The following is a 23,740-nucleotide window of genomic DNA, read 5'->3' on the forward strand; positions in this document are numbered from 1 at the left end:
ATCTGACTCTTTTTGTGTTTCTCTGGAGCGCCTTAATATTCAGTGCACTGATATAATTGCGCCCCAGGAGCTCCCTGAGATAGGAAGCACCTAATTTAAGAGTTTTGAAGTGCAGCTTGCCTCTCCATATGTGATAGACTGTCAGTGTTTTACATCTATCAACACTTTGCACTGCAGAAATAAGTCAAAACAGTAAATCGTATCTGCAGAAAATACCCTGGAGTAGAGAACCTTTTGCATATAAAAATTTTAAATATGGAAGGACATAATCTGGATGAAGCCCCACTGTGTGACAGGCAGTTAACAGGTCAAACAAGCACCTCTGACCATATGACTGTTGTTAACCTTGGGTTCACACTGCTTGAAGAAAGTGTCTGCCCCTGTGCTCGACTTATTGGCAATAAAACACTAGTTCAATCTGAAGTTGAAGGAAACATGATAGCCAGTGCTTGCTCATCCTTGCTGAATGCATGGTGTCATTGCAGCTATGTTGGATGCAGCGCATGGGAGAATACATTTTGCACATAAAGTTAATTATTTCTCAACCCTACGCTTGTTTTTCATTAACATTGACTAATCCAAATTTTTCTGAATGGAAAAGTCCACCTGACTAGCATATGGAGTATTTGTCAGTTGAAGGACAGATGATTTAACACCCTCTACCCTGCGGTTTAATGTCTCAGACAGCAGGTTAGTTTAATTTCAGTCCAGGCCTGATCCTTGTAAATCATTGCATCCCTGTGGAGCCACAAATACACAAACCCCCTTGACTGATGGATAGAAGCAGCAGTGAGAACTGAGGATGTAGTGGATCTCTGTCTCCACCTAGAGGAGAGTGCGCGTACAGCTGTGGTGGAGAGAGCGGACTTCAGACTGAAGCTCATATCAGCCTTTCCTCTTCATTCTTAGCTCTTACCCTGAATTTGTAAAGGATAGGGTGTCCAAAAAATAAAGAAAAGTAAGTAAAAAGGAAGGAACATGGGAAAATATATTTAAAAATAAAAGATTTCTATTTAAAATACCCTCTCTCAACAAAAACACAAAACAGCAGTAATGTCTAGTTTGATGCATTTGTATGTATTGCATTGGGTATTATATTGTTTTTGTCCTTAATAAACAAACATAAAACAATTGACATGATAGAAAATGTATACTGACATGCTGCAGGACTGGTAACTGTTTGAACAGCATATTAAGAGAAGTGATTGAGCCAACAATAATCATTGTAATGTCTAGTCTGAAGTTTATTATTACTACTCAGGGTAAAAAACCTGCATAAGGTACAATTTTTTTATTCTAAATATTATAGCATCAAACAAGCCAAGATAATACTTAGTTTGATGCCTACCCATGTTTTTCATAAAAAGAAAATAGCATAGTATTTATTTTCTTTAAATAAATGCACAATGTACTATGTATTTTTAAAATATATGTTTTCACAAGAATGAAAAGACACAAAACCCACTGCCGTTGCTATTAATCAGGCATATAAGTATACTTTGATTTAAGATTTGTATACTTACTGTATGCTGTTTTAAGAAACTTATTTACCATATAATATATTTGTTTTAGTGTATTAGGAATACATTACCTGAAATCTAGATCAGCTGTTATTACAATAAAGTATATTTATTTTTTACATTAACTAGCATAAAAATGTAGGTCGATGGATACAGCAGGATTACATGATGCTTACCTGAAGTATTTACAGAACAGAAATGACAAAGATTGTAATGGAATATTTTTAGCCACTGCCTGAATTCAGTATTAAGGGATATGGGTAGCCCTTTGAAATTGGATTCAGCTTAATTCATCGTTTAGATTTGTTTTAAACTGATTAGTTTATATCAGAAAACTGCGAGAAAGCAAAAATTAGTGTACCGGATGATCCCCGCCCACCTCCAGTGAGCTCTGTGAGAGGAATTCAACGCACCCAGCAACACAATCATGTGACCGGTCATGAGGAAGTAAACAGGGCAGCTGCAAAGAGGTAAGACATTTTAACCAGACTCTTAACGTTTACATTTGTTATACCATAATTCAACTTTAAATACAAGAAAGGACTACTGAGACATAAGATAAATGCACATGTTCACGTACTTGCTTGCCGTCCGCTGTATTGTCATTAATAAAGTGCAATACTGAAGCTAAATGCTAACTGGCTAATAGTAACACGTTATAAAAAAGGATTAAACAAACACTACTTTAGATATTACATTTCAAAATCAAACAGCATTTGTATTAAACAAAATATCGTTTATGTCTGGTTTTGTTGAGTCAAAATACATTTGGGCTACTGTGGTGTGGGCTAATGCTGAAAACAGTTTTATTTGTTAATATTTGATAACATCTTCGACATGTTTCTTGTTGTAAATCAATACATTCCTGCTGGTTTTAAAAAGAGCCCAGGTTATACTTTTGTTTTTTGATGTTCAGACGTCCTCAATTAAGAGATTTTATTTATAGAGCTCTTTTCATACAGTCAAGTTTAATGCCAAGTGCTTTAAAGGAGTTAAAACAAAGGAGCAAGCATGTAAACAACAATCACACCAAAGAAATGTTGAGTAAAAAAAACAAATCGTTAGATTATTGAACAAAAAATCGAAATATTTAAAAAGAAAGCACAGATCTAAACCATCTCAAAAAACATCACATTTTTAGACAGTAGAACACCAAAAGTTGTGTTAACCATAGGATAAATAAAGATAAAATGTAAAATTCAATTTAATTTATGATGAAATTTAGAATAGTAGTAAAACCCCATAAAAATACAACATTTACATAAAAAGACAATGCATAAATATGAAATGAAATTTGAACTTATAAGGGCACGGTCCGGTTCTTACTTTAAGGATTCTTTGCAAAGCGAGTTACTTAAGTAGTAAACATGTTGTTTGATGATTCAAACATTAGGTTATAATTCCAGTTGTAATGTAAAAAAGTCTAATGTTATGGTTTTGTGATTTTTCTTTTTTTTTTTTTTTCTTGGTTGAAAATGTTGTTTCATGTTTTACAGACTGACTAGCGAGCAGCCAAACACACCGCAGGTAAAGTAGGAACCATAAACAGACCGGGTCTTCTTTTGTAATGTGATAAAGTTTAGCATCCAGTTTGTGGTGTCAGGTGTTAGGATCAGTGTGGCAGAAGGCTTTCCATATTCTGCTTTAGTAATCGGTCAGGGTAATATAATATGTGCTCTTTCCAAAAAGTCTATTGCAAAATACATTTTAAACATCCAGTTTACGTTATCTTCCTTGTAGGGATATCTGGAGCATTTGCTACAAAAACACCCCTGCTCCCTTCGGCCACGATGGTGGACTTCCTGGCAGATAATAATCTGTGTGGCCAGGCAATTCTCCGTATAGTTTCCAGAGGGAATGCTATTATTGCAGAGCTCCTGCGTCTTTCTGACTTCATCCCAGCAGTTTTTAGGTTGAAAGACAGAAGCGACCAGCAGAAATATGGAGACATTATCTGTGACTTCAGCTACTTCAAGGTATGAAGCAAGCCCTTCAACTTAGCTGTATGTAGGCCTCGTCAAGCTCAGTTTAACTGTTGTTGCTCTTCCAAATTGTCTCGAAGAGAGAATGATTGCTTGCATTTGTATGATGTGATTCGTAACGATGTTTCTGCAGAATGCTGAGTATTATGAGGGGAAGTTGGAGGCCAAACCGGAGCTTCAGGACCTGGATGAAGAGTTCAGGGAGAATAACATTGAGATTCTATCCAGATTCTATCTGGCTTTTGAGAGTGTCCACAAATACATAGTGGATCTCAACAGGTACTTCATGGAAAGCTAACTATGCACCTTGAACACACCTCCTCTATAGTGAAAAGTAGTGGCAGCATCATGCTGCGGGGATGCTTTTCTTTAACATGGATTGGGAAGCTGGTCAGAGTTGATGGGAAGTGTGGTGGAGCTAAATAGGGAAATCCTGAAAGAAAACCGTTAGAGACGGCGATGACCTGAAGCCGGGGAAGAGATTCACCTTCCAGCAGATCATCAACTCTTATCATACAGCCCGAGCTTAAAATAAGAATATTAAAAATTGCTGTTCACAAACGCTTTCTGTCCTGTCCGATTGTTTTTTAGCTGTTTTACTAAGAGGAAAGGACAAATATTTCATAGATTGCTAAAGTAGGTAGAGTCATACCCCAACAGACTAGCAGCTGTAGCTGCAGCAGAAGGTGGGCTGAATACAAATCCACTTCACACCTTTTAGATTTTTATTGGTAACAATTTTAAAGACCTTGTATGATTTGCTTTCCACTTCACAATGATGCTCTGTTTTGTACTGGTCTATTACATAAAATCCTAGTAAAACACATTCAAGTTTTTGTAAATACTTTTGCAAGGCACTGCAATGAAACATGTTGTTGTATCTCTCCAGATACTTAGATGACCTCCACGAGGGTGTTTATATTCAGCAGACCTTGGAAACTGTGCTTCTAAATGGGGATGGGAAACAGCTCCTGGTAAGTAACCGTTATTCTCCCTATTTTATATCCTCTACCTTTGGATGCAAGCCAGTATCTATATCTGATTATGTTCTGTTTAAGTCCCAGATCAAAGCAAAGTGCTATGCTGTGGTTTAACTTGTAAATGTATCCAAGATGTTTTCATCCCATGCAGTGCGAGGCTCTCTACCTGTATGGAGTCATGTTGTTGGTTATCGACCAGAAAATTGAAGGAGAGGTCCGAGAGAGGATGCTCGTTTCATATTATAGATACAGGTGAGAATGTGACTCACACAGCCCCACCCACCCATCACAGACATACAGCACTCTCTGAGTGAGTCACAGCTGCAGTGAGAGGGTAGGAGTTTGCTCACGGCAGAAGCCGAGTCGCTTACTTGGCTCATGTGAAGGTCTCCCCACTTAAAGCAGTTGCACAGATATGCACATTCATATCGTATTGAATCAACAGTTTTATGTAGAATATTTTGAGAAAAACATCTAAATGTATCACGTCAAACAATCTAATTCAACTAAGAGCGAGTTTTTTGGTGCTTCAGTGCCGCTCGTTCCTCCACCGACTCCAACTTGGACGACATCTGCAAGCTCCTGCGCAGCACCGGCTACTCCGCCCAGCCTGGAGCCAAACGACCAGCCAACTACCCAGAGAGCTACTTTCAGAGGGTACCCATCAGTGGTGCTTTCATTAGCATGGTGATTGGGAGGCTACGCTCAGATGACATCTACAACCAAGTGAGTAAAGACGTTGTCAAGCAAAACATGGCTCCAAGCCCCTAATTTAAGTTTATAAGAGATGGTATGCTGCAGATACTTTCTTGACCTGACCCAAAACTGTGTGTATGCAACTGTCCCTCAGGTGTCTGCCTACCCTTTACCTGAGCATCGCAGCACGGCGCTGGCCAACCAGGCCGCCATGCTTTACGTCTGCCTATTCTTCAGCCCCTCCATACTGCACACCCAGCAGGCCAAAATGAGAGAGACAGTGGATAAGTACTTCCCTGATAACTGGGTGAGATCTCATTTTCCATGTTATGATGAACAGTTGTGTTAAACTTAATGTTATGTGTCAGTTTGATGTGTAAATATTATAATGTCTGTGCGTAGGTCATTAGTATCTACATGGGGATCACGGTGAACCTGGTTGAGGCCTGGGAGCCGTACAAAGCTGCCAAGACGGCTCTTAACTACACCCTGGACTCTGCCAACATCAGAGAGCAGGTTTTTTAACTGAACAGTTTTCTGTTTGTTGATGTTCATGGATGGAAAATGTCAATATCTGCCGAGACAAGTTTCTGTGTCCACTGAATTAGTATGTTTTCAGGTGTCACTTTAGAGAATGTATAATCAAAAGACAAGAAGCATAAATCAACTACGTTTTTAAACATCATGTTGAAATGTTTATGGGTAAAAGATGTTGAATCCTTGAGAGACGGCAGCTTAATTGTCTATTTTAATGTGTTGCCTGAATAAATTGCCATTGATCCAAATGGCCACTTCTTGGAACTAATAAATAAATATACGCCTTTTACCTCCATCGCTATGTAGGCCACTCGCTATGCTGCCAGTATGGAGAGCCTGAGGCCTCAGGTGCAGCAACTCTTAAAGGAAGGGTTCCTCAGAGAGGAGCTCATCTTGGACAACATCCCCAAACTACTGAACTGTCTGAGGGACTGCAATGTTGCTATCCGCTGGCTAATGCTGCACTCTGCAGAGTCAGGTGAGCATATCAGACAGGTGTCACTGCATTCATATGGTTTGGAGAAGAGTCAGTACATTGGGTTTGTTTAATTTTGGTAAGTCCTCCTAAAGAGTCAGAGTTGTTATAGAATGAACCGGTTGTGTTTTGTGTTTACTTTGCCTCATTGTTGCTTTGACTTCCTTGCGTTTAGCTGGAAAAAGTCTTCATATTCCTTAAACATTCTTACATTTTGTAAGGTTACAGCAACAATCTTCAATGTATTTTGTTGGAATTGTATGTGTTCAACCAACACATAATAGTACATCATTGTTAAATTATGTACAATTTTCTTTTGGCAAAAAAAAAAGAAATCTAAAAAGGTGTGGGATGCATTTGTATTCAGCCCCCTTTGCTCTGATACCCCTAAATTAATTCCAGTAGAGCCAGTTATGTTTAGAAGTCACCTAAATACTAAACAGGGTCTATGTGTGTATATTTTAATCTCTATATAAACCCAGCTGTTCTATAAAGGACTCATAGGTTTGTTGGAGAACATTGGTGAACAAACAGCATCGGGAAGACCAAGGAACACAACTGACAGGTCGGGGAGGAAGTTGTTAGGTTTGGTTATAAACCAATACGTCAAGCTTCAAACATCTCACAGGGCACTGTTCAATTCATAATCCAATAATGCAATGACATCGCTCACCTGCAAACCTGGTCAGGCTTGGATTAGACACAGAATCAGACTGGTGTGGCAACTTGTGAGGACCTGCAAAGACCGACAGCTAAGGTGGGACAATCAGCTGTGTAATCCACAAATCATTCATTTATGGAACAATTGCAGGAAGAAAGCAATTGTTTAAAGAAGGGCGTGAAAAGCCTTTATTAAAGATGCAACAAGCCATGTAGGCTGCACAGCAAAACACAACAATCACATTACCATAATCACAACGTTCTCATTCTGAAATACGGGTGGTGGCAGCATCATGCTATAGAGATAATTTTCTTTTTAATGGACAGGGAAACTGGGCAGACTTAAGGGGAAGATGATAAATACATCACTGGAGCGGAGGTTCACCTTCCAGCAGGAAAACAATCGTAAACATTCAGCCTGAACAGCAATGGAAGCATTTTCATGTGTTAGAATAGCCCAGTTCAAATTCGGAACCTAAATCCAATTGAGAATCTGTGGCAAGACTTGAAAATTAATGTTACCAGGTGCTCTCCACCCAGTTTAACTGAGCTGGTGTTATTTTGGAAAACAGGATGAGGAACTATTTGCACAAAGTTAGAGACTTTCTTTAAGAGTTGCAGCTATTTTTGTAGCTATTGCACACATCATATATTTCTGTGTAAAAAAAAAAAAAAGTGTGATTTTCCTTTGACTTCACAACTATGCGCTACTTTGTGCTGGTCTATCACCTAAAGTCTCAGTGAATGACACTGAAGTGAAGCTTGTGGTTGGGATATAACAAAAGTCCAAAGGGCTGGAATACATGTGGATCCATGTGTGCATGTGAAACATTAATGCAACAAGCTCATGTGAAAGAAACATTATTTACAAAGGCATATTTTGTCTCGCAGCCTACGACTCGAACAACAAGCGGCTGCGACAGATCAAAGATCAAGTCCTCAACGACTCCAAGTACAACCCTAGGATCCTGTTTCAGCTCCTATTAGACACCGCTCAGTTTGAGTTCTCACTCAAAGAGGTGAGAGGAAGCTTCACAAAATAAAAATTACTATTTTCTATTAACTATGGTTTATGAAAACACCCTTTATTCAATTCTGAATAAAACCTGGGAACTGAAATTCACAACTGCAAATTTAATGTTCTAACTACACATATGGTCTGACTAATTCGTCTTCATCCGCTAAGCATCTGTGCTGTCCCTCGCCCAGATGTTCAAGCAGATGCTGTCAGAAAAGCAGATCAAATGGGAGAGCTACAAGAAAGAGGGATCTGAGAGAATGACCGAACTGGCCGAAGTCTTCTCTGGGGTCAAACCCCTCACCAGGGTAGAGAAAAACGGTGAGTTAGGAGATTGTTTTAACTGCGGGGGAATTGATTGTTAGGGTGTTGGATCAGAAATGGTGCAACTTTTTTTATGCGAAAAAAGTTGAAAAATGGACTAGATATTTAATCTGTGTGTTGCATAAACCTCTGCTAACCTTCACAGAGAATTTACAAGCATGGTTCAGAGAAATCTCAAAGCAGATTGAGTCTTTGAACTATGAGGACTCCACAGCTGCTGGGAGGAAGACGGTGCAGCTGATACAGGCTCTTGTTGAGGTGAGGAGGATTATTAATTTTCATCAAGGCTTCATATCTTCAGATTGGATCTCTTTCCACATAATTGTGCCATTACTCAAACGATATTTTGTTGGCTTTAGTTTCCTCAGCTACAGAAGCTGTTTTACTTAGTGTGCTGTTGTGAATCATGATAGTGGTAAAATAATGGCTGCAAAAAATGCAAATGCAAAATATGTGAATAATTATTGATTTGATCACTATTACATGCAACTACCTCATAAGTTCCCTCTTCCCCTTCGGATGTGTCACTCTTTTTAGGCACTTTTTAGTGCCTTTGTAAATTAAATATTTGGGCATTTGTTTTTCTAATTTTTCACAAAATAAAATTGTCTTAGGTGTCAAATGAAAACTGATTTTTTTAGGAACTGTAAATTTCCAAAAAATAGATAAGGTCAAGTAAATTTAATAAATATTCACCCCCTGGTGATATGCGTCGAGGGTCTGTAGTATAAAAATATCAGTATCTGGGAGGTTCAGTCTGTGGTTTCTTCTACAATTATAACATGAAGAAAAAAAGAACAGTCCGAGCAACTCAGAAAGAAGATAACTGAAAAATGTAAATCAGGACGTAGCTACAAAATGATTTTAAACACACTGGACATCTCATTCAGTTAGATTCATCATAAACTCACAAACTGGGTGAAACCTGGCAAGGACTCAGCTGCTGAGGGAGGTCAGAAACAACCCTGATGGAGCAACCACTCAGCAACCACTCGGATGTAGGTAAAGGCTTCAGTGGCTCAGACTAGAGAGGCTGTTGTCCAGGTTATTCACCTAAAGACGTGGGAGACTCAACATATTAGTTATTTCGCAAGGTGTCAACAAATATTGTTTTCCCATCAGGATTCCTCAACAGAGCACATATATTCAATAACAATTGGTGACATAGGAGACTTGATAATCTCTTAAAAAAAGAGAGTACTTAACACAAAACAAAGAGACATGTAGTAAAACATGCAGCAAGTTGGATTGTAAACATTCAAAATATATATAAAACACACTCTCATTGAGAGGGTTTAATTGAGTTTGGGGAGCGGGTTCTTAACAATCCCGTTGAGCTCATGAGTGCTGCAGCTGCCAAACCAGGATCTGAAGGCGTGCGTCATTCTTCTATGTTAAACCTTTCCGAGTCTCCTGACATGGTTCTTTGGTCTGATGAGACAAAAAAAAAAAGCTTTTTGGTCATCACACTACCTGCGATGTAGGCAAACCAGAAGCACTATCTTTGCCATGAAGCATGGTGGTGGCAGCATCATGCTCTGAGGGTGCTCCTTAGGCTCTGGCCCTGAAAGACGGTGTAATGGCAGATGAGACTATAAATGTACAAAAGTATTGACAAATCCTGGAGGCTAGTGTGATTTAGTGTGTCAGAGTACTACATCTTGGAAGGAGATTTATTTTCCAGCAACATGATGACCCCAATCATATAGCAGAAGTGACAGAAGTGGTTCAAAGACAACAAGGTAATTGTTTTAGAGTGGCCAAATCAAAGCCCAGATTTCATTCCTGTTGAGAATTTGTGGATGGATTTGAAAACAGTTGTTCACCCCTGGTCCCCAACAATTCGGCCGAGCTTGTAAGGAAGAAATGAAAATAATTGCAGCGTCCAGACGGGTCAGGGGGATCGAGACAACAGAAAAACAACAAGAAAACAGCCACGATACTTGAATGATTTTAGTGTTTTTCTTTCAGTCTTTGGTACGTTCTGCTTTTTTCATCTCCAGGTCCAGGAGTTTCACCAGCTGGAGTCTAACCTGCAGGTGTGTCAGTTTTTGGCTGACACCAGGAAGTTCCTGCACCAAATGATCCGCACCATCAACATCAAAGAAGAGGTCCTGATCACCATGCAGATAGTTGGAGATCTCTCCTATGCGTGGCAGATAATTGATAGGTACTTCTTGCATTGTTAAGGTGTTCACAACTGTTGCATAGTGGCATAAATTTATTTAGTGCATGTTTCAGCTTAGCATTAGTCTATCAACAAATAAAGTAATTATGACTATACTGAGAAAAGTTGCTATACAGTAAAGGAAATCATCTTTTTATGCAGCGTTTTTCTTTTGTGTTTCTAGATTGTCAGAATTAAGCCAGAAAGAGCAGTGACCCATACTGCTTAGCTTTCCGTGTTATAAACCATCCTAAAAAGCTCCAATTCCTATTATTTTGGACTTATTTGTACTCTTTTTCTCTGTCTGTGTGTGGCATCTCATCATTCCTTCCCTGACTTACATTTTGTTCTGCAGCTTCACATCCATTATGCAGGAGAGCATCAGAGTCAACCCGTCCATGGTCACAAAGCTGAGAGCTACATTTCTGAAGGTGAGGACTGCTTGTATCCCAGCCTTATGCAGACACTCAAACATCGGATAATGAGCACTGATAAATTATTTACGCTGTGGTCCTGATGTGTGCACGGTGGAAAATGATTATCTTCTGGGTTTGTTTGTGTGACCAGCTGGCTTCTGCATTGGATCTTCCGTTGCTGCGTATCAACCAGGCCAACAGTGCCGACCTGCTGAGTGTCTCCCAGTTCTACTCTGGAGAGTTGGTGGCTTATGTTAGAAAGGTACTCAACGATGCTGTATACAGTAACTTGCAAAAGTATTCAGACCATTTGGACTTTTCAAATTTTTCCAATATGCACCTCAAACGTCAGTATATTTGGGATTTTATGTGATAGACCATCAAAAGCAGAACATTACTGTAAAGTGGAGAGAAAATACATTTTTTTTTTACGTTTTACAAATGAAAATCTGACAAGTGTCGTGTGCATTTATTCTGATTACAGCAACGTATATCTCTACCAGCTTTGTACACATAGAGACTGAAATGTGTTGACATTGTTCTTTACCAAATAGCTTTAGCTCAATCAGATGGATGAAGTGTGTCTGTGAACAACATTTTATCAGGTCATGACAAGGATTCTCAATTAGTTCGTACTGACACATGAATATGATTTGACCTAAAGGTCAGCTCCTGTCCCATTCTGAGTTTGTTTGCAGCTTTTCCTCTAGTATTTACCCTGTGTGTAACTCTATTTAGCATTCCCTATTGAAGAGAAACATCGCAAAGATTGATGCTGCTGCTACTATATATATGATAGGGATAGCATGTTTAAGGTTATATGCAGTATAGGTTTTTCTCCATACATATTACAAATTATTAAGTTTTGGTAGCAGAGCACCTTCTTCCACATGCTTGCTCTACCCTTAAAGGGGCTGTGGTAAACTTTAAATGCAGCTTTTTAAAGCTTTCTTTTAACACTGGCTTTCTTTTTGCCTCTAATGTACAGTTACCAGAACAACCATGGGCCTCTTGGTTGCTTCTCTGATTAATGATCAGTTGGCAAATTGGGTAGACAGTTGGTGTTTTTGCAGTTGTGCCATACTCCTCCATTTTCAGGTGATGGATTGACCTAGAGATTGAACTGTTTTAGATGTTAAAAGCTCTGCTACTTTATCTTTATGATGCTGTTTGTTCACTCATTTTCTCTTTATCTGTTGACCCTGTTTATAAATTCAGTGACACGTGGAGGCAGTTGATTTAAGTTAGAGGTATCAGAGTAAAAGGGGCTTAATACAAATGCCTGCCACAGTAAAAGTTGAAAACCATGTATCACTTCCCCTCCATTTTATAATTTTGTGTTAGTTTGTGTTGGTCTATCAAATAAAATCAGTATTCATGGAATCTCATCTGTGCAGTTGGTGCAATGATGAATAATGTCTCTTTAAACATCTGAACTATGCACAAAATGTCCCTACAGCCTAATGTACCATGTTTATTTATAGGAAATATCATTAATATTCTGGTTTACTTCACGAATTTTCCTTTCTTTCTTGTAGGTGCTTCAGATTATCCCAGAGAGCATGTTCACCTCTCTGGCCAAGATCATCAAACTTCAGATCCATGATATCATGGAGGTGCCAACGAGGCTGGACAAAGACAAGCTGAAGGACTACTCACAACTAGGAGCCCGTTATGAAGTAAACCAACCGCTGCGGTTCAGTTTTATTTCTCCTCTAGAGCTCACAGCATGCCAATGAAGTGGAAGAAAACTCGTTTGATCTAGTATTAAATGAGGAAGATAGATAAGAGGCTCTTATGATGCTTTGATTTGACGTTGACTCATCTGCTGGATGGGAGTCAGGGGCAGTCGTGATCGCTAGAGTTTTGGAACATTTTTCAGTCTCAGCCGCAGCATTCGATTTGAAGTACAAATTAAAAAGGAACGCTTTCGTGTGGAAACAGATTAAGGCGGCAGGCTTACTTGAGTTGCTTTAATTAGAACGTGAACCGCCAAGGTCACAGCTTTCATTTTTTTAGGCACACACTCTGAAAAGGCTTGGAATAAAATATGATTGCCGTAGATAACAAAAATGTGTCCTTGCAAACAAAACAAGATAGTAAATGTTAATGCAGCTCGGGTAGAGGGTCTGCTTGCGGACATCTCTGGCCTGATTAGTGAGTGTTTAGTAGATTACTCCTGCCTTTTATGCCCCCAAACATCTCTCTTCTTAATGTCCTTCCAGGTGGCAAAACTCACCCATGACATCTCGATTTTCACTGAAGGCATCTTGATGATGAAGACCACCTTAGTCGGAATTATCAAAGTAAATATTTGCCACCTCAATTGTTATAAAGTACAGTTTGTATGATTGACTTCATTATCTCGGGGTGTCATTTTAGGTGGATCCTAAGCAGCTTTTGGAAGATGGCATCAGGAAGGAGCTGGTGAAGAGGGTGGCTTATGCTTTGCACAAAGGCTTAATCTTCAGCCCCAAGGCTAAGGTGAGACATCAGATCTGTTTTCCACTGATAGCAGCACCACTTAGAGCCTTTTCAGTCTTGAGTTCAGATTACAGCGGACGTCAGAAGTGAAGATCTTTCTCTGGGATGCTAGCCAGAAACAGATTGCATGCAAAAACATAACATCCTATTCTCTCTCCTGGTTCTTGCGCATTAAATCAAGATGAAGACATGTTCTAGTCATTTTGTCCCATGAAAGTAAAAGGTAAAAGTGAAACCAAGTATTACAGCATGAGACTAAATAATACTTTCTCAGCCCAGTGAACTGATGCCGAAGTTGAAGGATATGGGCGCCACCATAGATGGCTTCTACAGGTCGTTTGAGTACATCCAGGACTACGTCAGCATTTATGGCCTTAAAATCTGGCAGGAGGAAGTGTCTCGCATCATCAACTATAATGTGGAGCAGGAATGCAATAGTTTCCTCAGGACTAAGGTCAGGCTTGACACACACAACATGCTTCTTAGAAGTTCTCAGAAAACCCCAGGAAGATTTACTAACAGATGTTTATCTCTCTTGTAGTTACTGTGGTTGTTTTGCTATTAATTGGAGTTGTTCTTTTGCTGGCATTCAGATCCAGGACTGGCAAAGTGTTCATCAGTCCACACACATACCCATTCCGAAATTCCCCCCTGTGGATGAGTCTGCCACCTTCATTGGTCGTCTCTGTAGGGAGATCTTAAGAATCACCGATCCAAAGTAGGTGATGATAGGAAGTTAATGAGGTACTGATACCAAAGCAACTACAGTTGAATCTGAGGATAGCTATAGATGGTATATCTATTGGCTCCAGCAATGAAGCCTTAAAATAAAATTCACCTTTCAGTGCAGTAGAATAGTATCACACTGAACATTTTATGGAAATCCAACCTACAATTTGAGAAGGAAGAAAATCCCATATTGAGATGTAATTGTTTTACTAAAATCACAGGTGGCAGAAGTATCTTGTACCCCTGCTTAACGGTATCCATGAGTTGCTTTTCCACACATTGATCCTTTGCAAACCTACCTGGAGGGTCTGTTGCCAAAAAGCTCAGTATTAGTCTCTTCTGACTAAAACATATGGTTTCAGTAAAATTCTTATTCGAGTTTAGTAAACTCCACATGTCTATTTTTGTGATGGTAGGACATCAGAAAAGGCTTTTTTCCTGGCATGTCTCCCCAACAGTTGGCATGTTGATAGTATCTAATGGAGACCTGCTGACCCCAAGATGCAACTCTTTGCTGTAGTTCCTCATAATGAGCTATTGACATATTTTGTAGCACCCTCACCATCCTGCTCATAAATTCGAGTCCTCTTACGGCTTAGTGACAAGTGGCTAAAAGAAATTGGCTTCTAATACACGTAATTAGAAATCTATGACTGTCTGTTTTCCCTGGGGTATAAATATAAGAAATTGATCCACTTAAAAAAAGTAAAATGTGAATTAAAAATAAGACCCAGATAGCTTTATTATAAATGGATTGTTTAGGGTAGCAGCAATTCTGCCATATTTTGTAGTAAAAAAACAGTTTCTTTAATATATACTTTTCCCCCTTTGAATAAATGCACTAAAATTAAATGTTGGATTTTTTGACAATTTGCAGTAAGATTATGATACTACAATGAAGGATTAGCTTATTTTCATTAAATGTTCCTTTATTGGGACTATATAGGTCCCACTTCCACCTGCCATCTGCAAAGCGTCCTGATAAACATTTTTACTTTCTAGGGTGACATGTTACATTGACCAGCTGAACACCTGGTATGACATGAGGAGCCATCATGAAGTGACCAACAATAGGCTGTTCTCTGAGATCCAGAACACCCTGGGCACATTTGGTCTCAACGGACTGGACCGACTGCTCTGCTTCATGATTGTCAAGGAACTTCAGGTAATCAGGTCCCATAGAAGATCTCAGGCCCAATGCAAAAATACCATCTCAGAGCCTTGTTACAAATGCATTGAAATCTTCCGCTCACATAGGCTTACTAACATACATTCTGCAACCTGATTGTGTCATCAGAACTTCCTGACAATACTCCAGAAAACTATCCTTAAGGACAAAGCAGTGGTGGATGTTTTCAAAACTGTGCTAGCTGCAGTCAACCCAGTACAAGGCATTGTGGGTAGGTATTTACTCAAAAATGTATACAATGTGTCAGATTTATTTATTTTTTTATATTCATTATTAGTTTTTGTTTCAATAGCTAATGCCAGTAAACTCTATGCAAGTGCTGTGGCCAAGTCACAAAAGATATGGGGTGCATATCTGGAATCCATCATGAAGGTAGTAATTCCTGTTAGTAACCGTGTAGTGAACAGAGAAGAAAAGGCACTATTGCTGTCAAATTTACATGCAAAATCAGTACTTTAAAATTAAGTGTCTGTCTTGTTGTAGGTTGGCCAGATGCAGATTCTCCGTCAGCTGATTGCAAATGAGCTAAACTACTCCTGCAAGTTCGACTCCAAACACCTGGCAGCTGCTCTGGAAAACCTCAACAAGTATGTCGGTTCTAATCATGTCTCGGTACTTAAAGGGCTTTCCTGTTGCCAGTGCAGGAGGAAAGGATCTGTTTCAGAATAAACCTGCAGTACCGAAGCAGCTCCTGATTTTGTTTTACGCTGGATATAACTGCGACTTCAGATAATATCTCTCAGTATAAATATGCAAGTGTCTCACCTACTCTAAATGTGCTCTGATAATGGCCTTGCCAGGTCTCTGCTAGCAGACATTGAAGCCCACTACCAAGACCCGACCCTGCCCTATCCTAAAGAAGACAACACTCTTCTGTATGAGATCACTGCCTACCTGGAGGCTGCTGGTATTCATAACCCGCTCAATAAGGTTTGGAAAAAAGGTTTCACTCACAATGTAATGATTTAGCTATTTTTAGGTTTTCCCAAACGTCTCATTTTGCCTGATTGATTTATGCCTTTTGCAGATATACATCACTACAAAGCGTCTCCCGTACTTCCCCATCATCAACTTCCTGTTTGTTGTTGCTCAGCTGCCTAAACTTCAGTACAACAAATACCAGGGTACCTTCTTTTGCAGTTTGTTTCCCACACATACCAGTGCTTCTTTAGATACAATGTGGTACAAAGACGAGCATAGCATCTTAACTTGTTCACATACCACAAACTACAACGTTGATTTTGGTAGTTTTATGTCCCAAACAAAGTATTTAATAGTTTTGAATTGGAAGGAAGAAAAAAATTACAAATCAAAATGTTAAAGTGTTGCTTAATCAGTCTCTCTTTAGTCTCAGTGAAACCACTTTTTGCTGTAGTTAAAGCTGCTACCAGCTTTGGAAACCTACAAAGTGGCATTGAAACCCATTATTTGCAAAATAGTTCAAGCTCAGTCAGACTGGATGGAGAGCATCTTGCCATTCTAAGACATGAGTAGTATGTGATCTAAACCAATCCATTGTAGATATTGTTGGTATTTTTAGGGTTGTCCTGCTGGAAGGTGAACCTCCACAGCCTCTGACAGCTTTTCTTTTTTGGGAATACCCTGTATTTAGCTCTATCTTTCCATAATCTCTGACCAGCTTCCTTTTCCCTGACGAAAAGCATCCCCACAGCATGATATTGTCACCATCATGTTTCACAGTGAGGGATTCTGCGTTCAGGATGATCTGCAGTGTTACTTTTCTGCAACCCTTAGCATTTAGCATGTACACGAACAAGTTCAGTGTTACTGTGTCCCCTACATGGCTTGTTACAAACTTTAAATTGAACTTATGGCTTTCTTGTAACAATGGCTTATTGCCTAAAGGTCGAATTTGTAAACAAATTGTCCCACCTGAGCAGTGGATCTCTGCAGCTCTTCCAAAGTTGCCATAGGCTTGCATTTGAGGTACACTTGTTCCTTTTTTTAGTTGATGAATTGAAGAGAACTCTGTGAGATGGTCAAAGTTTGTAATATTTTTCACAAATTTAACCATGCTTTAAATTTGAGCTGACCTGTCTGAGGTGTTCATTGGTCTTAACGATGTTATTTGTTCACTAATGTTCTCTAGCAAACACTCTCCATCCAGTCAGACTGTTCTTGAGCTATTTTACAAAGATGACAGGGCAAACGTTTTTAAGTTGTGTGAAGCAGGTAGTCATACCCCAAAGGACTTGCAGCTGTAAAAGTTAGGCTGAATATAATATGAATTAACTGGGAGTTTAGTTTCACTAGCCAAACTCTGGCCAGATTAGTACCAGAACTGTAGTATCAAGAAATCACTTAACTAGAACCAGTCTGACAGTAGGTTATAAGATATCAGATCACTGCATGTGGATTTTACTGCAGTTTGTCTCACCTCCTGACTCATCATCTTAAAGGAATGAGCTGCAGGAAAGCAACCGACCCAGTTGACTGGCCACCTCTAGTGCTCGGCATGCTCACACTGCTCAAGCAGTTCCACTCCAGATACACACAGCAGTTCCTAGCTCTCATTGGTCAGTTCATCCGATCTGTCATGGAGCAGTGCACAAGGTAACAAAAAAAGCTAAATTATTGTCGGATTCTTAGGGTAGTTTCTAAATGTTTCTTTGTGCTTCATGACTCTAAAATTTGAGTTTCCGTTTTGTTCCCCTACAGTCAGAAAATCCCAGACATGCCTTCAGATGTGGTGGGAGCACTGATGTTCCTCGAAGACTATGTGAAGTACACCAAACTCTCACGTAAGGTAGGGTAACAATCAATTTTTACACACCCTAAAAGGTGCTGAAAAGACGCTAAAGGTCTGTTAACTTATTATTGGATATTATTATCTAAATGCTTCACAATGTTTATCTGTAATGAAGTGTTAAACAGTCAAGCCTAAAACAAATGACTTTTTATTGGTGTGACGGTAACATCTGTCTCTCCTTTCCTCTGTATTTTGCAGGTAGTCGAAGCTCATGTGCCAAGTTTTATTTTCGATGAGTTCAGAACAATACTGTGATCACCCAAATATGACATTTCATCTTGAGATTCTCCACATATTGCCGGAGGTGTTTTCTTCATTCCAGACATGTTGTGTTGTAGTAATGGAAAAAGTACAAGTGTTACTAATAAGAACTACAGCTGATTCAAGTCTGTCAGTAAGCTTCTGTATATGTCATAGCAGGAAAATTAAAGGCGTTATAATAATGCCTCGCGAATGTCAGCCTCATTTAGTATTTTACTTGCATTTCATTTGTTAAACTAAAATACTCTGCGCTAATATTGAGTTGTACAATAAATCTAATGTTGGTTGCCTTTATATACTAGTATATACTTTATATACTATGTTCTTGCTTATAAAACGTTGACAATAAAGATATTCTTGATAATCTTTCCTTCAGTTTTATTTACAGGTAGTTTTTGTATGAGGCTCTTATTGTGAAAACACTTTACCCGGAAGTTAAGCGTTTGCCGCTTTTAGAGTGTTTTTTGTCGTGTTATTATTACATTTTGTACACTGTCTTAATAATACCATCCAATAAACTAATCTAATTTAAGACGCTGTTTTAAACCTTAATTAAAGAGCTTGGCGGTTTGCCGTTAGACGGAGCAGGCTGCCGTTGCCGTTAGCAGCTAATGCTAACCTGAAGTCGTCTCTGTCATCGAAGACAAACGTACAGCTCAACATGTCTCTAAAGGCTGTGGACGGAATACTGTCCAGCCTGAAGTTATGTCAGACAGACATTGGGACAGGAATGGACATCGTAACAGATGTCGCTATGGACCTGGTGGAAGCTCAGAGTAAATATCACAGACTCTGTGATCGTTTTCTGGGACCGTCTGGTTGAGTTCGCAATAATGTCCTGCATTTCTTTTTGTTCTTGTACCTTTAATTCCTGTTTTTATTATCAGTAATGGAATTAGTTTTTAAAAAAGCGATGTCCTTTAATTATATACTGCTATTACAAATATGAAAGTAATCTCGGAAAAAAATAAAAAACTCAGACAAAAAACTTAATCTGACAAACAAGCCTCATTGCAACACTAATTCTAATTTATTGAATGTGACAGCACGCCATTTGCGTTTTGAGACGGATTGATTGCTCGTCGACATTTGAATGTTCATATAGTTTTATTTCTGCGATTCAGGTGACAAAATTAGTTTTGTGCACAGCTTTAAACCTTTTAACGCTATAAAGATGTGTTAGGATCACTTTAAACATTTCTACTTGGATATCAGAAATGGTCTGGAAATCCTTAAGATATGTAATGTTAGACTAGAACAGTCTGGGACTTGGAAATAAAAACTGTTGGAACCCTGCGCTCAGTACCTTGATCCCAGTCGGTATTGATTTAAATACTTTATTATTTATAATGCAAAGATACAGTGATAATATACTTACAGAGAAAGGGTTAAATCAAAATAAGCTACTAATACATCAGTGTCTTATCAGAGATTTGTGCTGCTTGATCTTTATGTGTAACTATCAACGTTTATTCCGTTAAAGCAGCTTAATAATTCTCTGTCTGTGCTTTGTTTTGTTCAAGATGAAGAGATGGACCCTGGCATCAAAGAGATGGAGGCCATGATTCTGGAGTGCGCAAAGCTGGACAGGGAGATAAACTACTTTGTTGATATTGTACAGCAAAACACAGCTGAGGTGAATCATAATGTGTCAGAGTCAGAATCGTCTAGGTGGAAAACACTCCAGTGCTGCTTGTATTTATTGAGATCAAACGGAAGAAGAATTACTGAGGAAAAATGCAACGGAAATGTTTGATTTCTGAGTGGATTGTTTGAGCTTTTGATTTGCATTTTATTCACTTGATATTTTTCATGTTGAATAAATCATTTTGAAACTTAAGACAAATCACTGATCATGACTTTGTTTCAAGTTAGGTACGCTGTTGCTCTTTGCAGGTCACTTCACAGCAGCCAGAGGCCATGTTCAGCCTGTTTGCCAGAGTCAAGGAACAGTTTGCAGAGAGAATTGCTCAACTGTCCGATGCTGACCTGCACAATCACCAGAAGGTTGCTGCCTTCAAGGAGAGCATCAAGAACTCTTTCCAGCAAGGTTGGGCCTTTGACGGATTGTAAGAAATAGAGATAAATTGGCTTCGTTTATTTATGTTCATCACAGCTGAACAAAATTCAAAAAAAAAAATCACTTTTTTTCTCATTAGCTGCTGCCTCAGAGCAGACTTTAGCACCACTGTAAATATATTAACTCAGAAACAGTTGCATTTTGCTTTGGATTTTATGCTAATGATAATTGTGAAGTGGAAGGAAATGAAACATGGTTCTCAAATGCTTTTGCAAGCATTCAGTCTCCTTTATTCTGATAACCAGTAATAAAATCCTGTGTACACATCTGGGTCCTAAACATACAGCTAGAGCTATCTGCTGTGTACAGATGCTGTCCAAAGTGTCACTTTATAGATGCTGACTGTGGTGCAGGATTTTTTTTTTTTTTTTTTTTGAGATATGAGTAGGGGAACCATGTTACAGTCATGTGTTAAGAAATGTAGAGCTTTCTCTGACCACTCTGGTGTTTGTAGGACAAAGTCTAAAATGCGTCGTATTCTAGGTGATTTGTATTCAGAGCTCGAGACTACCTCAGATGTTCTGAAATGCATGTTTCTACTTGCAGATGGGGAAACTACTTTATACTCAAGTGTTTGTGTTGAATGTTTCTATACCACACATTTGATGACAAAGCTACAGACTTGGTGCATGGTGATTTGTTTTGGAGCAAAGCATAAATTCTAGCACTGAATCCATCACTGCTGAAGGCCGACATGCTGCCATTTTCTCTAAAACTAACCTTGTCCAAGCAAACCTCTTTGCATACTGGGTTTCTTCTCAGTCATCTTGTTGATGTCCCAGTTCTGTGATTGGACACTTGGAAGCAAACCACACGTATGCTGTGTTTTCCTTAGCCAACCAAGAGTCAGCAGAGAACATGGAGGAGCTCGATGACGACATCGCTGTCACGCAGAGCCAACTCAATTTCACCTGCCCACTCACACAGGTACATCACTCCTCAATGCTTTAAAACTTTCTTCTTCAACCTTCCATTAGAAAACAATTCTGCTTTCCCATTTTATTAGTGTCTGAAGGGGGGTTTTTGTTCTAATAAGTTTTGTTATTCAAAGCACCTGCTGTGTGTATCTGTGTTAAAGGCGGAAATGGTGAACCCGATGAAGAATAAGAAGTGCAACCACCACTACGATGAAAAAGCCATACTGAGTCTGATCAAAACAAAGCACAGTCAGAAAAAGAAGTGCCGGTAAGACACTCTCCCAGCGACGACGCTTAGAAACTCAAGTCAGGTTTAGCAGCGGTAAACAACTCGCAGGTTGGCATGGGACCAGCAGCAGGCTGCCTTAATTGCTTAAAAACACGGATTTTGTATTGTTGCGCTTTGAAGTTGGAGTCAAGCTAAATGTGGCGTGTCCTCGAGGAGCACCGATGAAATCCTGAAGCTGGTTGTCAAAGAAACTCCATTCGGAAGTTTTTGCCGTGGTCTGTAGTGCAATTATGAATAAATACTGAATAAATCTTGTTGCTACAGGGTCATTTCAATAAATAAGACTATCAGGGAGAAGATCAAATATCTCCGTAACTCAATTCAAAAAGTGAAGCACATATAATACAGATTCATTAAAGAGTGCTTTATTTTAATGAAAACCCAAACTCAAGTTTCTCAGAAAATGTAAGTATTACATATGATCAGTAAACTGATTTTTAATACAGAAATGGATATACAGTTGAACATATATCCACATTCTGTACAGTACATGCACTCAGGACTCCTTTTGCATGAATTCCTGCATCAATGCAGAGTGGCATGGAGGTGATCAGCCTGTTACTCAGATGAGGTTCTATAGAATCCCAGGTTGCTCGGTGTTCCTGCTCAGTCTGGAATAGTTTGGAAAAGCATGCAATTTAATATGGAAAAAGAAGACGTTATTCCCAATCTCCTTGTCTATATGTTGTCCTTTCTTGAGTTCCTCCATCTTTACATATGGTTTGTTGTATCATTCCCTTGTTTGTTTTGTCCTTTCTTTCTGACGTCTTGAATTAAGTTACTGAAATATACAAACTTTTCAAAGACATTCTAATTGATTGAGATGCCCCTGTATGTTGGGTAAGTTTACACATAAATATACAGTGGAAGATGTTGCAAAGCAAATCTCAAGTCGATATACAGAGAGCTTCTTCTGCATTTATGGTTGGTTGCTGCATATTAACATGTAGTATCTGTCTTGCAGCTGTCCTGTGGTGGGCTGTGGAAACACAGACGTGATAGAGTCAGACCTCATTCGTGACCAGATACTGAGGAGAAGAATCCAGAACCAAAGGCGACAAACCAACAAGACATAATGTTCTGCATTTCTGTTAAGTGGATTTGTATTTCTGTAATCTGTACTTTGAGAGCAGAATGTTTGGTAATCTTTTGAAAAGCATGTTTGGACCAGTTGAATTTAAGTTTCAAGATAAGGATTTGTCAGTTGTTGTTTTTTTTTCTAGAAGGGGGCGGCTCATGTTTTGCCATTTCAATGGGTGTAAATTAAAACTTTATAAATTCCTAAATAAATAATACTATATTAAATAATGCTTCAAGTATTTCTAACTGACGCAGTACATTATCTGGACCATCAGAGGGCGCTGTTTTGCCAACGTCGGCGTAGAAAACAAACTCCAGCATGAACTCTTAGCGTAAGGGTTGGATATTATTAGTAGTGACAATCACAGCTCCTCTGTTTTTGTCTTTTTCGTAGTGAAGCATTGCTTTACACACGAGGAGCCATCACAACTGAATAATAAAAATCCTGCATTTTTTAAAGGAAAGCACTTCACTCTGTCAGCAGGAAAAACTCCTGGGATGAAGAGGATATCCTGGAACAGAAATGTGAACGAGGCATTAGCAAACTGTTCTGCAACCTCTTTGAGAAATGCTCTTAGGTGATTACTTTTTCCTCTGCCTGCTGTAAGGAACCATTGTTTCACAGAGAAACAAACAAAGCCTGCGTTGAGATCAAACTGGGCGCAGCTAATCTTAATACCCTTGCATCAGGCATTCTTAAAAATCTCTAATAGCTCTGTCCACACAAGGCGTGTGTCACACGCAGTCAGAGCGTTTTGCCAGTGGAGAAATTTACCAGCGATGAAAGCTCTGGCTGATGTTGACTCATTCATTGCAAATCATTCACTGTGGGAAACTCATATCAGCGTTACATTTCCTAGGTCAACAGCAGTGCATTTGTAAACTGTTTAGAAGGATAATATTTCATAAATATGACAAAGAAATAAACCAAGATGTGGCACAGGCTGCTCGAAAAAGGTGTGTTTTACCTGGATTTCACACAGAAGCTCTCAGGGCTGAAAATGGCTGCGGCTGTAAGCCTGGATATTTGGCTTGTCCATGGAGGATTTTACCTTTGGCTGCCTGCAAGTGAACATATTTTCACTAAGTCTTGGCGCAAGAGTACTGGCAGCAGCAGGGGTCGAGTTGGACGGAGTGGGAAGAGACTGAGGCTCGGATAAGACTCA

At 39.2% G+C, this 23,740-nt stretch overlaps 2 protein-coding genes across 3 annotated transcripts; both read left to right on the forward strand.

Moving 5' to 3' along the window:
* Nucleotides 1-1,898: 1,898 nt before the first annotated feature.
* washc5 (WASH complex subunit 5) lies at nucleotides 1,899-18,574 on the forward strand. Its single transcript, XM_047361512.1, has 30 exons — nucleotides 1,899-1,990; nucleotides 3,017-3,047; nucleotides 3,261-3,496; nucleotides 3,636-3,781; nucleotides 4,392-4,476; nucleotides 4,634-4,734; nucleotides 5,016-5,208; nucleotides 5,333-5,485; nucleotides 5,581-5,694; nucleotides 6,022-6,193; nucleotides 7,742-7,869; nucleotides 8,060-8,189; nucleotides 8,338-8,450; nucleotides 10,196-10,362; nucleotides 10,715-10,790; nucleotides 10,927-11,037; nucleotides 12,314-12,454; nucleotides 13,001-13,081; nucleotides 13,158-13,259; nucleotides 13,534-13,713; nucleotides 13,853-13,977; nucleotides 14,991-15,153; nucleotides 15,286-15,388; nucleotides 15,470-15,549; nucleotides 15,661-15,764; nucleotides 15,978-16,107; nucleotides 16,205-16,301; nucleotides 17,598-17,751; nucleotides 17,857-17,944; nucleotides 18,146-18,574. Exons 3-30 carry the CDS (start codon nucleotides 3,311-3,313, stop codon nucleotides 18,200-18,202), a joined length of 3,480 nt encoding a protein of 1,159 aa, XP_047217468.1. The 5' UTR covers nucleotides 1,899-1,990; nucleotides 3,017-3,047; nucleotides 3,261-3,310; the 3' UTR covers nucleotides 18,203-18,574.
* A 76-nt stretch (nucleotides 18,575-18,650) lies between these two features.
* On the forward strand, nucleotides 18,651-22,799 carry nsmce2 (NSE2 (MMS21) homolog, SMC5-SMC6 complex SUMO ligase). 2 transcript variants are annotated; one of them, XM_047361510.1, is made up of 6 exons: nucleotides 18,651-18,984; nucleotides 19,732-19,844; nucleotides 20,105-20,258; nucleotides 21,124-21,215; nucleotides 21,367-21,473; nucleotides 22,459-22,799. In XM_047361510.1, exons 1-6 carry the CDS (start codon nucleotides 18,870-18,872, stop codon nucleotides 22,568-22,570), a joined length of 693 nt encoding a protein of 230 aa, XP_047217466.1. In that variant the 5' UTR covers nucleotides 18,651-18,869; the 3' UTR covers nucleotides 22,571-22,799. The 2 variants fall into 2 exon arrangements, with proteins under 2 accessions (XP_047217466.1, XP_047217467.1); XM_047361511.1 differs by lacking the exon at nucleotides 18,651-18,984 and adding an exon at nucleotides 19,007-19,332.
* The last annotated feature ends 941 nt before the right edge of the window (nucleotides 22,800-23,740 follow it).

The sequence above is a fragment of the Girardinichthys multiradiatus genome, chromosome 3 (genome assembly GCF_021462225.1).
Source record: "Girardinichthys multiradiatus isolate DD_20200921_A chromosome 3, DD_fGirMul_XY1, whole genome shotgun sequence".
Taxonomy (NCBI): Eukaryota; Metazoa; Chordata; class Actinopteri; order Cyprinodontiformes; family Goodeidae; genus Girardinichthys; species Girardinichthys multiradiatus.

Bases quoted from the DNA above. Each gene is read 5' to 3' on its own strand.
- washc5 (XM_047361512.1), top strand. From the start codon at position 3,311: ATGGTGGACTTCCTGGCAGATAATAATCTGTGTGGCCAGGCAATTCTC. The intron at 15,550-15,660 runs GTAGTAATTCCT...GTCTTGTTGTAG, and splicing joins ATCTGGAATCCATCATGAAG to GTTGGCCAGATGCAGATTCT. The intron at 16,302-17,597 runs GTACCTTCTTTT...ATCATCTTAAAG, and splicing joins TCAGTACAACAAATACCAGG to GAATGAGCTGCAGGAAAGCA.
- nsmce2 (XM_047361510.1), top strand. From the start codon at position 18,870: ATGTCTCTAAAGGCTGTGGACGGAATACTGTCCAGCCTGAAGTTATGT. The intron at 18,985-19,731 runs GTAAATATCACA...GTTTTGTTCAAG, and splicing joins GGACCTGGTGGAAGCTCAGA to ATGAAGAGATGGACCCTGGC. The intron at 21,216-21,366 runs GTACATCACTCC...TCTGTGTTAAAG, and splicing joins TCACCTGCCCACTCACACAG to GCGGAAATGGTGAACCCGAT.